The sequence below is a fragment of the Corvus kubaryi genome, unplaced genomic scaffold (assembly GCF_017639235.1).
Source record: "Corvus kubaryi isolate FWS band 111438036 unplaced genomic scaffold, C.kubaryi_AGA036_p1.0 37262, whole genome shotgun sequence".
NCBI lineage: Eukaryota > Metazoa > Chordata > Aves > Passeriformes > Corvidae > Corvus > Corvus kubaryi.
The window spans coordinates 94,308-106,484 of NW_024581078.1; the positions used below are offsets into that span (position 1 = coordinate 94,308).

Sequence of the window (12,177 nt, forward strand, 5' to 3'; positions counted from 1 at the left end):
TCTCAAAGGACTCCCCTGTACCCAGCATGAGCTGAGAGCCCCTTCACTGGGAAGGGAAGAAAAGCAACACCATCCTGTTCAGGATGTGGAAATTTGACCCTAAAGGCTGCCCAAGTCTGAGCCCAACTCTTAACCTCTAACACAACCGTAGCATTTATTGACTGTACTTAAATATGTCCCAAGCCCAGCTCTCCTCTTGGAATTCTGAGCTCCCGGAGTTGTCAGTGCCGCCCCTGTGCTGGAAGTGCCATCAGGTTTATCTCTGCAATTGCTGATCTCCCATCTGCTGGACGTGACTATCAGTGTAGTCACTCTTGAGTACCTTTTCCCTCCTGTCTGGTTGGCATTTTTTTTAATGTAACGACCACAATCAAAGCTTTTTATTGGTGCTGATGCAGCGTATCTTAAAATTGCTGTAGCCTTCCTTATTGATGAAATATCACAGGACTCTGCCAGAGGCAAACATAATATATTTCTGCTTTAACTTCCCATAAAGGTCCTTGATCACAGTTTTCAGAATGACAAAGCCCTGTGCTCTCTGCCTATCCCTTGCATCCACAGAGAGGACATCCAGGCATTCTGTATCCCTTATTTTGCAGTATAATATGAAATCATTAAGATAAAAAAAACCACTTAAGGCTGTCATTACACACAGGCTGTAAAAAAGTGGATGTTGGGATCTGAGGATATTTTTGTGTGTGTTTTGTTTTGTGTTCAAGCCTCAGGCTCAGTAGCTAGTCACCTAATGAATGACACAGGAGATCATATCCAATATGATATTCCAGATATTTCCTGATGACATAATAAGTCAGAACTACAGGTATGCTCTGAGCTGTAAGAAGTGCAAGAAACCAAAGTAAAAGTGAGTTGAAGTGATACCCCATTTAGTTATAAACCTGTACCAGGTAAGTTCACCTGCAGTTTCTGTGTTGCTGAATTTATGCTCACAACAACAGGCAGAAAACTTCTGATTTGCTAAAAGGACTTACAGTGGGAGCAGGTAAATAAGCAGGTAACTAATGCTAACAATGGTTACAGAGTAAATGAAAACTTGGTTGCTTCTGCTCTCCTTGTGCTTAGAAAGGAGGTTTTGGTAAAGTTAACCCCTCTTCATTCTATAAAGCAGTCCTTATCGTTCCTCTTTAGTGTCTGCACTAAATATTATAAGATCAAATAATGGTGGCTGAAAAATCAGACCTCAAAAGAGTAAATCAAATATATTTTCTACCAAACAAGTTCAGGATAAATCCCTGCATCCTTTGCATGCTGCAAGTGGAAGGTGCTGGTTTGTGGCAGGGGCTGTTCCCAATCCCAGCTGAAGTGATGGGCAATGGGTTGTTTAGGATCAAATCATACAGAGCTTTAAGGAGTCTCTGGGAATCAATATGTTGAACTAGTTACCTCCAGCGCCTATGAATTGGGCATGGCTATGTGCTTCAGGTTACCAGTGTTTGGCTTGTAAACCAATTACTTCTCCAAATCAGTGGGAAGCACATTTCTGCCACAGCCTGGGCCACGGCAGAGGAGCTGCTGCAGTGCCAGAGTTTGGAGCTCTGACTGCTTCACTCACAGCACACAAGACATGTCTTGGGCAGGTGGCATCTGGGACAGACCCAGCTGCTTCAAGGACACCCAGGAATTTTCAGGTTTGGAGATGCCACCAAGTAGGTTTTGGATGCTAGCAATGGGGATGGATTTCTCCCTGTTAAATTACATGGGGTTTGGGTTGAATTTTTTGCTAGCTACCATAGTGATGGCTACATGACTTTGTTGTAGTTGTTCTATCTAAATATAGCAGAAGAAATTGCTAGAGCTTGGGGTTCTGGCTTCGAAAATTCAATTTAAGCGAAGCCTAACAGCTACTCTGTGTTAGAGGCGCACAAAATAGCTTGAGAAACCACAGAGCTTCTACCACAGAAAACCACAGAACCATACAATCCTATAATTTGAAAAGTGGACAAACTTATTTTGGCGTTCTTGTGGATGGAAGACCAAAGTTTAGAGCCAGTCAATGTTTTCAGGCAGTTTGTAAATGGCTGTGAGTAACCAAGGGCTCGCACAGGTTGAAATGCCCCATCCTGCACGAGGTGAGCCATGGCCAGTACTAAAGCTTCAACTCTCCCAGATGTGATCAGCTGCTAAACTGAATCTAAAATAAACTTCCAGAAAAGCCACTGGGTTTCTAGTCCAGTTTTCCACTTCAGGGTTGAAAAAAAGAGAGTTGAAAGTGCCCTGCCTGCTGGCTTGCCAGGTGCTGGTTGTGCAAAGGGTGCTGGTGCAGTGCTGGTTGTGTGCAGGGTGCTGGTGGGGTGCTGGGCTGTTTCACAGGGCACTGCTGTGGTGCTACCATGGTGCTGGTTGTGTGCAGGGTGGTGTTGGTTGTGCACAGGGTGCTGGTGTGGTGCTGGAATGGTGTTGGGATGGTGCTGGGTGAGCACAGGGCACTGGGGCACCTTCGAGAGCCAAAAGGCGACCGAGCCAAACGGCCCTGTGGCGGCTGGCCCTGGTTCTGCTCTGGGCCATCTCAGGATTACGGTGTGTTCTGACAGCGAGGTCCCATCGCGGGGGAGTTTAACTGACTCTTCTCAAGTCAGTGGGTGAGGAAAAACCATTTTCAGCAGAGTGAAACACAATGCTCTGAAACTCCATGTGGAATGAACAGACTTAGAGCAGTGACTGCTCTGGATGGTACCTGAGTTTGGCAATATTTACTAAAAATTTCACTAGGATCGATGTGCAGGATCTGCCTGTTTCTGCACTTAACCTGCTCTATCTTATCTCACAATCTATCTTACAACAATAGTGAGCCCATGGCTGTGGTATCTTACATTAATATGTGTGAAAATCTTGTTTTCAACGGACTCTACATTTCCTCCCCTCAGGTTTAACTACAGCTTCTGTAGTTTTTTCCTTTCCCTGGTATGTCAAAATCAAATCTGGGATAGCTGCAGGTTGTGGTCGCTGGATGCTTCCTGGGAGGCAGATGGTTAATTAGAACAAAATTACTTAAGAGATAACCTGATGGTCAGTTAGTAGAAGATGTGGAGCATTAGTGGTTTCCTGCTAACTAGGGGAGGCTTGGTAGATTACTGGAATTACAGCGACACATCTTTGGATGTATTCATTTAAAACAATTAAAGAGAGAGGAAAAAAAAAAGAGAGTTGACAATTAATCATAATGGAATGTGAGAAGAATAAGATCAGCATCTCTTTTTTTTCTGCTACAAGATGATCTCAAGATTCAAGAGCATGCAGTTTCCTGTAAAGACCACGTAGCAATTATCACAGATGCCCTCCCTTAAACAATGACAAGAAAGTTTCTTGTGAACTTTTATTAGTGCTTTGTCCCCCATCCCATTCAGAGGCCTGTCTTTATATATTTTTATATAAAGTCTTTTACATTTATGCATGGGGATTCCTCTGCTCTCTTTTCAGTTGAGTCACAAATCTAAAAGCTCAGACACCAACACCTGCTCCTCTTTCCTTGTCTCCACTGCCCATTAGGCTCTGAAAGCTATTTGGTACCACGCTATCAGGCAGATACCAACTGTCTTGTCTGAAGACTTTCTAGTGAGCAGCAGCAGAGGCAGCAGAGGTGATAACCCTCACAGCCAGACTCTTACCTGGAGCAAAGGCAGGTTTGAATGCTCTCATGCTGAGGCGCTGGAGGAGAAGCTGGAGGAGGAGGAGGAGGACGAGGAGGATGAGGAGGAGGAGAAGCACCCAGTGTGGTGGTGGGTGCTGCAGAGTAGCCACATGAGGGTTTTTTAGGGGTTAGTGACTGTGTTGACATTTATTTCTGCACAAAGGCCCTGAGCAGCACACAATACCTTTGTACCATTCACTGGCTGCAGCTGACTTGGAATCACAGAATCGCAGAATGGTTTTGGTTGGAAGGGAGCTTAAAGTCCATCCTGGTCAATTCAAGCCCTTGCCATGGCCAGGGACACCTTCCACTAGATCAGGTTGCTCCAAGCCCCGTTCAAGCTGACCTTGAATATTTCCAGGGATGAAGCAACCACAATTTCTCTGGGAATTCTGTTCCAGTCCCTCACCACCCTCACAGGGAAGAATTTCTTCCCAACATCCCATCTAACCCTGCCCTCTGGTAGTGTGAAAACATTCCCTCTTGTCCTGTTGCTCCAGCCCTTGTAGAGTCCCTCTCCCGCTCTCTTGGAGCCCCTTTAGGCACTGGAAGGGACTCTGAGGTCTCCTTGGAGCCCTCTTCTCCAGGCTGAGGATTTGGAAGGAAAGAAAACTGGTCAGACCTATACCCAGCCTCTACTAGAGGTCAGGAGAGGACTGGGGACAAGTCGAGCCAGATAAGTGCATTGTGATGTTGTGATGCTTCCAAGATCTTCCCCACCACTGGAGAGCTCTTGGGCCCTTCCCAACGCAGATATGGGGCTGAGCACTGAGATGTCACACCTCTTTGTCTTTTAAATTGCATTACAAAAAGCAATTGTTTAAGCTTGCACTGTATTACTGAAACCTGGGTTATAACAAAAACTGGGAACACTGAAAACTGGGAATGACTAAAACCATTTCCAGTTCTTCAGAAAGAGCAAGGGAAAGCCAGGTGAGTGTGAAGAGATGAGAGTAAGAATTTTAAAAGTTGTTTTCTTAAAGTTATAAACACCAAAGGACATGCTGAAATATGAAAATATTTGGCTATGGGGAAAGAGAAGGAAATACCTAGAACTGTTGCAACAATGAATGTGCCAAGTTTAGAACATCTTTAAGTCATCCTCACTTTCTGGAATTAGATTGTGCAATTTATTTTTTTTCTAGCAAATAAATGGGTTTTGTTTTTGATGAAGAAACGTTAAAGCTCCCTTATATTTCACTTTGAAAGAGCTATAAAAGTGAAATGTGGAACTCATTCTTCCATGCCAATGATTAGAAGCCCAAAATACATCTGTTCCACATGAACAACTTCAGCCTTTGCTTTCACAGAAGAACAGCTATATTTGTAGTTGCTCTAAATGCATTCCTGTTGATTTCATTCTTGTGTATTCTAACATGTAAAGTCAGAAAGAAGGTCACTATCTTGACTAAAACCAAGTTCCAAGTATCCAGATGTTAAGGAAACAAAATGCTGCAATATTAAGCTGAATCTGCAGATTTGATTAGCAGTGATGTACAGGTATCCAGACTCACCACAAGATCAGAGTTGTAAAGACAGAGGATGCCCATCAGACTGTCAAAACAACTGCTTGGATTTACTGCTTGGAATTCTGAGCTCATTTACAGCTGAGAATTTTTTGGGGGCTCAATTTGACTTTTGCAGCTCTCTTTACCCCTATAGCTGTTGCAGTATCCAGTTTATTTACAATTAGTTTTCACAGTCTCAATTCCTGGCTGATTTTCCCCCCAGAAAGTTACTAACTTTCTTAACTCCTGAAATCTAGGTGACACTGCAAATTATTAGGTGAATTTAAGTTCTGGGGAATGAATTATGGAAGGTATTTTAACCTGTATTGTGAATTCATGCTTGAATTCCACTACTGTTCTATTGGAATTCTGCACTGAGCTCTTGAGAGCACTGATAATTTATGTACAAGAATGCCTTAAAATAAGCCTCCATAATTACAAAAATGCAGTGTTTAAATTTATAGTAAAAACCCACACACTGCTGGCAAAACTATAACTGCATCTGGAAAACATTAAGAATGCTATTAAAATAGTCTAGCATAAACTAGAAATGAGACTGAAATTACAGTGTTGCTTACTTAACCATTTTAAGGAAGTATATTTTGAATATGATCTACTTTCCTATTTGATTTTTTGATAAAGCACTGTACTGTGTCTTATTTACCACTGAGAATAACTTACTTACTCTGTTATCTGTTTCAGAAAAATCCATGGCTCAGATTTAAGTGTCTTCCTACAGTTGTTGATAATTTAAAACACAACCAGGTGGTTGCTGGTCCAGCCATCAGGGAAAAAGTAACAGGGAGATCTCAGAGGAGAATGAAAATCATAGCAATTAAAAACTTATTTTATTAAAAAGATGAAATGTTTTCAAACATTGAAAAATTATGTTTTTATAAAAACAGAAATAGGCAAAATACCCATTTGTCTTCTATTTACATATACAATATTTCTCATTGTATAAAATTATTTACAATATATAAAAAAATTACAGTAAATAGGTTATTTTCTTACAAGACATCAAGCCCTGTACTTCTAGTGTAGATCATGGCAAACAAGAATATTATTGCACCTGTGAACCAAACAGTCTAACAAGAGGAGTGTTCTCTTAGCCATGCCTTCAACTGAGATCTAAACTAACATTGTTAGCTACAGTAACATTCATTTTTTTATGCCTTCTAGGGTCAACTTCAGGCAGTTTCCATACAAACATTGTCTTGTAAAGCTTAGGAATGGGCAGTTAAAATCGGGGGGAAAAACCATATTTACAGCTTCTTCTATACAATCTGTATGGAGTCTTACGGAGTTTACCCTTCACAGAAGCTTCATAAATAACCCCTGTTCTCCTGACCGGGACGGGCAGGTCACTGATTCAGTCACGGCAGATTCTCTGCAGGAGATGCCTGGCTAAGGCTCCTTGTGTCAGATCCTCAGTGTCCGTCCTGGAGCGTCGGTCGGTGCCTCCCTATGTAGTACCAGCTACAGGTTTTTAACGCTTCTGCACCTGAGCAGTTAAATAAGGTCCACTGTTGGCAGGGCAGAGTCCCTGGGGCTACATGTGCCGCTTCATGTGCAAAGCCAGGTGGTCCGACCTGGAGAACGCCCTGTCGCAGAGGTGGCACTGGAAGGGCCGGTGGCCCGTGTGCTTGCGATAGTGACGGGTCAGCTCATCAGAGCGTGCGAACTTCCAGCCGCAGCCTTCCCAGTTGCAGTGGTAGGGCTTTTCACCTGTTTGGGGAAATCGGAGAGCATGACTCAGCATGGCACCATATACCAGGCAACCTGCTGAGGTTTATCGTAGCTATCCCTTTATTTGCTACCAAGCCCTTTCACAGCAGGATCCAAGTGCTTTTAAGCTAAACTACAAGAAATTCCTTTACTCACCCATACCTGCAGTGAAAATCTTTGGAGAAAGGGCTTTAGAAGCCCTTAGAAAAACTTTGACTACATAGGTGAACACTTAGGTCACAGACCTGACCACCTGCCATAGCTCAGCTGTGAATTTAACAGACTACAGGGTAAAAGCCCAGGCTGCAAACTGTTTTACACAGGGCTATCCCCTATCCCAACCGGCACACAGCACATCTCCGTATGAAGGCCATCAGCAACATTTACCTGTGTGTGTCCTGAGGTGGGCCTTCAGGTGTGAGCTCTTGGTGTAGGTCTTCCCACAGCCGGCATAGGTGCACGTGTGAGTGGCCGTCCTCTTCCTTGGCCAGGACCGGCGTCCTCGCTTTGGTTTGGAGTCCAGCAGCTCCAGAGGGGAGGAAGGAGGGGTGAGCATGCCCCTAGGAGCCGAGGGCTGTAAGGGCAGGCTGTCCTCGAAAAGGCCAAACTGGGAGGTGTTCTGGTACTGGAGGTGGGTCTGCGGGTGGTGGAAGCCGGAGGCCGGGTGGTAACTTTGCTGGAATGACACGGACGAGGGACACATCATCTGTGTGTGGCAGTCGTTCACCATGAGATCGTCGGGGCTAAGCGGGGGCGTCTCTGCCCCAGGGATCTGGGGGGAACTGGCCACCCGGGGCTGCTCGTAGGCCATCATGCAGGTCGCGTTCCCCTCCTGCTTGATCTTTGGGCAAGCCTGGGGCACCAGACCCAGGACCGGTCCATAATTGTCCATGTCGGGTTCGGGCTTAATGTTCTCAACGAACTGCGGGCTCCCGAAGGTGGGTGTCACAAAGAACCGCCCGTGGACGCTGCCAGAAGGGCAGTAGTTGGAGTCCATATCGGAACGCATCATCTCCGGCACGATGCCGGCGTTGTAGGGCGGGGGGCTGCCCTGCTCCAGGGCACTGTAGCATCCCGGGGACGGGTTTGTCTGGTAAAAGCCACCGCTTTCGCCTTGGGCAGGGGGATAGTCCCCGCCGGCAGTGCCCTGGCCGTAGCCATCGCTGCCCATGGAAAGGATAAAATCCAGCACGTTGTTGAGATCCTCGTCCTCTTTGCGTGGGGAGAGGCCGCCCCAGGTGCCGGCGGGGGTCTTGGCCTCCTGCTCGCACTTCCACCTCTGGGGAGAGAGAAAAGGGAGAGGGTTAGAGGTGCCGTTCGCCTCGGGGAACGGGGCTGGGGGGACGGACTGGAGTCGCAGCGGGGCGGCGGCTCCGCGGTCACTCGTGCGATGAGCCGTCGGTGCTGAGCGCGGGGGACACTCACTTCGTGCAGAGCTTTCTCGCGGCAGGGGCTGGCGAAGGTGGCGAAGGAGGGTAGGGCGGTGTCGCTCAGCGCCATGGTGCGGGACGAGCGCGGCCGGCCGCTCTCCGCACCTTATAACGCGGGCGCGGGCGGCCTCAGGCCAATTGCAGGAGCGGAGGAAACGCGTCCCGGACGGGGCGGGCGGGAGGCAGCGGCTCGGGCGCAGCCTAAATTTAGCCCCGGTATAAAAGGACGCGGCGGCGGCGGTTCCAGCCCGAGCGGGGCGGAGCGGAGCGGGGACGGGCCCCCTTCGCCGCCCTCCCCTCGCGGGCGGCCGAGGAGCCGCGACCCCCGTCTCGGACAGTGGCCGTGGAGCTGTGACCTCCACATCGGGCAGTGGCCGTAGAGCCGCGACCCCCACCTCGGACAGAGGCCCGAGACGGGACGCTGAGGGGTCCCTGTCCCGAGTGAGCTGGGGGGACGCCGAGGGGTCTCTATACCCCTGCTCCAGGGACACTGAGGGGATCCTGTCCTGTGCTAAGAGAGGCTTGGAGGGACTTCGGTGGGATGAGGGTCCACAGGGCTTTCCTTGCCCTGGGAACACCTACAGGACCCTTCCTGACGTGAGGGGACCCTGTGCTGAGACATACTGTGAGCGACCTGCTGTGGGGTGGAGGGCATTGAGGGCTCCCTGACCTGGAAACACCAAGGGACCACCTGTGACACGAGGAGACACTGGTAACTACAAGCTTCAACGGAGACTTTGAGGGACTCGCTGTGGGACGGGGAACACTGAGGGGTGCTTGCCTTGGGGCCACTAAGAAAGACACCATGAATTAGGGGTTTGATCCCCCCACACCTCAGAGCAGCTGCCCCATAACCCGGCCTCATCCCTGGGGCACGTGGTGCGATCAGACTCAGAAAAAGAGGGTGGCAGTGGAAGGTGTCCGGAGCACAGTGAGGGAGACATGCCCTGCTCCCATGGGTAAACTGCTGAGCTGATGATGAGGCCCTCTGGCACTGGTCACCCTAAAGGTCCCAGATGCATCTTGGTGCTGACAGAAAGGTGTTCGATGCCACTCTTGTACAGTCTTCACTGAAGTTTTACATTTAATGGAAGTCCAGATCTGTAGCAGAATTTCCATTCCGGCACAAAGATTGCCAAAATCAATGTTGCAATGTGACATTATGAGAGAAAAAATGCACGTAGCTTCTGTGATTTCCTCTGGATGTAGGCAATTTATGGTCTTGGGCTTGATTTTTCAGAAGGGAAGATTGTTCTTCTCCCTTACCTTGGCCTCTAGCTCAGATGCCAAGTCTGAAGGAGCAATTCTCCAATAATTGCTGATAACATGCCCCAGACTCCTGTTTTTGAGGATCGTGGCTGCTTGGCCATCATCCAGGAGCAAAACTGGTGGTTCTGAAAGGAGGAAAAACTGTGATGTATCAAGGGACAGACTGATTCTTTGAGAGCCTGTTCAAAGAAAGAGCTATGTTTTCTCCTTTCCTCGTCCATATTTCCTTTGTAATCACTTCTAAAAGGGTTTCTAAGTGAGCTGGAAATCAGGAGAGTGCAAGAGAGAACATCTCTCACTTTTATGCACGGTGTGCCCCAGGAGGGGAAGGAGCAATGCCCTCGATGGGCTCTGGTTCTCTGAAGCATTTTGAGCCTGTTCACCAGAGCCCATCCCAGGCTTGTGGCTGTGTTTAGCTGCCTCGGGAAAGCTCAGTTGCTAGGGTGAGTAAATGATCTTTTCAATAGCTACACATGTTTTAAAATCAGGAATATCTCTTTTGTTTAACTTTCTATAGTTTTCATTCTAAAAGTTCACAGGTTGGCCAGAAGGAGCAGCCAAACTTCTGTGACTGGAGCAGAATCAATACACTGAATGCATGGTAACGCTGTACACAAAGATGTGTGACTCATGGCTCTGTAATGTCACACTTGTGTAATCTTTCAATGTAAACTCTTTTCCTCTAATAAAACGTCTGTAAGTGAATGATACATATATATGGGGCTGTGAGTCAGCCAAGAAAATATACTCTGATGAATTCAGAATGAATGTGAATGTTCCCTTGATAACACACCCCAAATGTCTGTGTCAGTTTATGTGCTTGTGATTTCAGCAACAGCTATAACAAAATATTTTGTTTCTAGGATGTGCAACTGGACGTGTAGGTTTCGCTGAGAAGCTCCAATCGGATGCTGCCTTCCAGTAGGCACTGGAAGGACTTTGTTTATAGCCCTGCAATGGCTGTCACCAAACTCTGCATTTTCTTCGTGTAAAGGAAGCGTTTAGCAGGCAGAGAGGATGAAACCAGGCACACTAAATAATAAATTCACTGCCTTTAGTTTCTCTTTGTTTTCAAGCAAAGTGGAGAGGCTAAAAATTGAGAGCTGCACTAAACCTGGGGAGACAAATGTGAGAATTTATTTACCTTATGAGTCACTGCTTCTGCGCAAATTGAGAACAACTTTGCCGTGACCTTCCACTCGGTTGCGGACAGTTGTGCTGACATTTTCTGGCTTTGTGCTGCTCACAACTCTTATTTTAAATACCTAAATGCAAGATCCTGGCAGTGATCTCACTTAGCATAGATCAGGAGTGATGCCACTGGTGTACAAATGTGAAGAATGTGAGATTAGAAAGTATTTGTTAATCTGCTGTGGGTAGAGGAGAACTAAATGATGTGTGATTTGTCTTCCAGCCAAAGTAAACACGGACTCAGCCATTTTTATATGGCAAAGTTGATTTTTCTAGGTGTTGCTGCTGCTCTCTCTTGTTGCTTTTAGATCAAGGAGAAACTTTTAAAGGGATTGCAATCAAGATTTTGCATGTTAATAGAAGAATCCGAGCTAGGGCTGTGCTAGGCTGTGCCCACTGAAGCTCGCAGCTGAATGGATTAGTGCAGTACCCACATCACCTGGCTGCCCCAGTTCTGAGTCATTGCAGAACTCAAGCAAACTAACAAAAAGCTCCTTTCTCGGGGATTGTTCTCAGAAAGTCCTGATTACACCTAGAGTAATAATAGTAATAGCAGGGTAAACGAGCCGAACACGACACCTCTTAGCACCCAGAGTACACAGTACAAGTAACACCGTGACCAACCCCTTCATATTGAAACGAGACAGAGGATTTCCTTGCCTGCATCTCAAATTGTCACAGTTCTGTTGACTATATAATTTTTTATTTTTTTCTGTTTTAAACTGCAGGTTCTGAGTTAACACTTTTTAGAATCTGCTGTCAAGGAAGTTGATAAAATGATGTAAACAACCACATAAAATGAAATATATGAAATGTATTGGAGACACACATCTTAATTTGGGGAGAGTGGTTTAATCCTGTAGGTCTTCTGTCTGACTAAAGTAACATCATAAATTAATTGGAGAAAGGAGCCTTTTTGACCAGACCTTTCATGACTGGAGCCGATTCCCACTCAGGGACTGACACACAAAGGTGAACCATCTCTTTGATGACCTGAAGGGGCTCATTAAGTTTTTAGGAAAACATATTTTCCTTAATACTTTTTTTCTTAGTGAGTCTCCTTTGAGCTATCTGCATATTTCCAAAGTCTTTCTTGAGGTCTGAGCACTGGAAAAGTGGAGTAGCAGACAAATATGAGTCACTTCTCTTTAATGATTTGACTTGTGCCCTTTGTCATGGTCTTGTGCTGAGTAGCTGCTTGGCAAAGGCATCCTCTCCCCCAGCTCTTTCATGTCATGGAGTGCCAGGACAAGGGGGAATGGCTTCCCACTGCCAGAGAGCAGGGTTAGGTGGGATATTGGGAAGAAATTTTTCGCTATGAGGTTGGGGAGGACATGGCACAGGTTGCCCAGAGGCTGCCCCCTACCTGGAAGTGTCCAAGGCCAGGTTGGACAGGGCTTGGAGC

The 12,177-nt window shown here is 46.6% G+C and overlaps 1 protein-coding gene across 1 annotated transcript; it reads right to left on the reverse strand.

Moving 5' to 3' along the window:
• Window positions 1–5,969: 5,969 nt before the first annotated feature.
• On the reverse strand, window positions 5,970–8,418 carry KLF2 (Kruppel like factor 2). The gene is made up of 3 exons (XM_042024323.1): window positions 8,308–8,418; window positions 7,270–8,161; window positions 5,970–6,882 (listed from the first exon to the last, which is right to left on the reverse strand). The coding sequence occupies exons 1-3, from the start codon at window positions 8,380–8,382 to the stop codon at window positions 6,707–6,709; spliced, it is 1,143 nt and encodes a 380-aa protein (XP_041880257.1). The 5' UTR covers window positions 8,383–8,418; the 3' UTR covers window positions 5,970–6,706.
• Window positions 8,419–12,177: the final 3,759 nt, after the last annotated feature.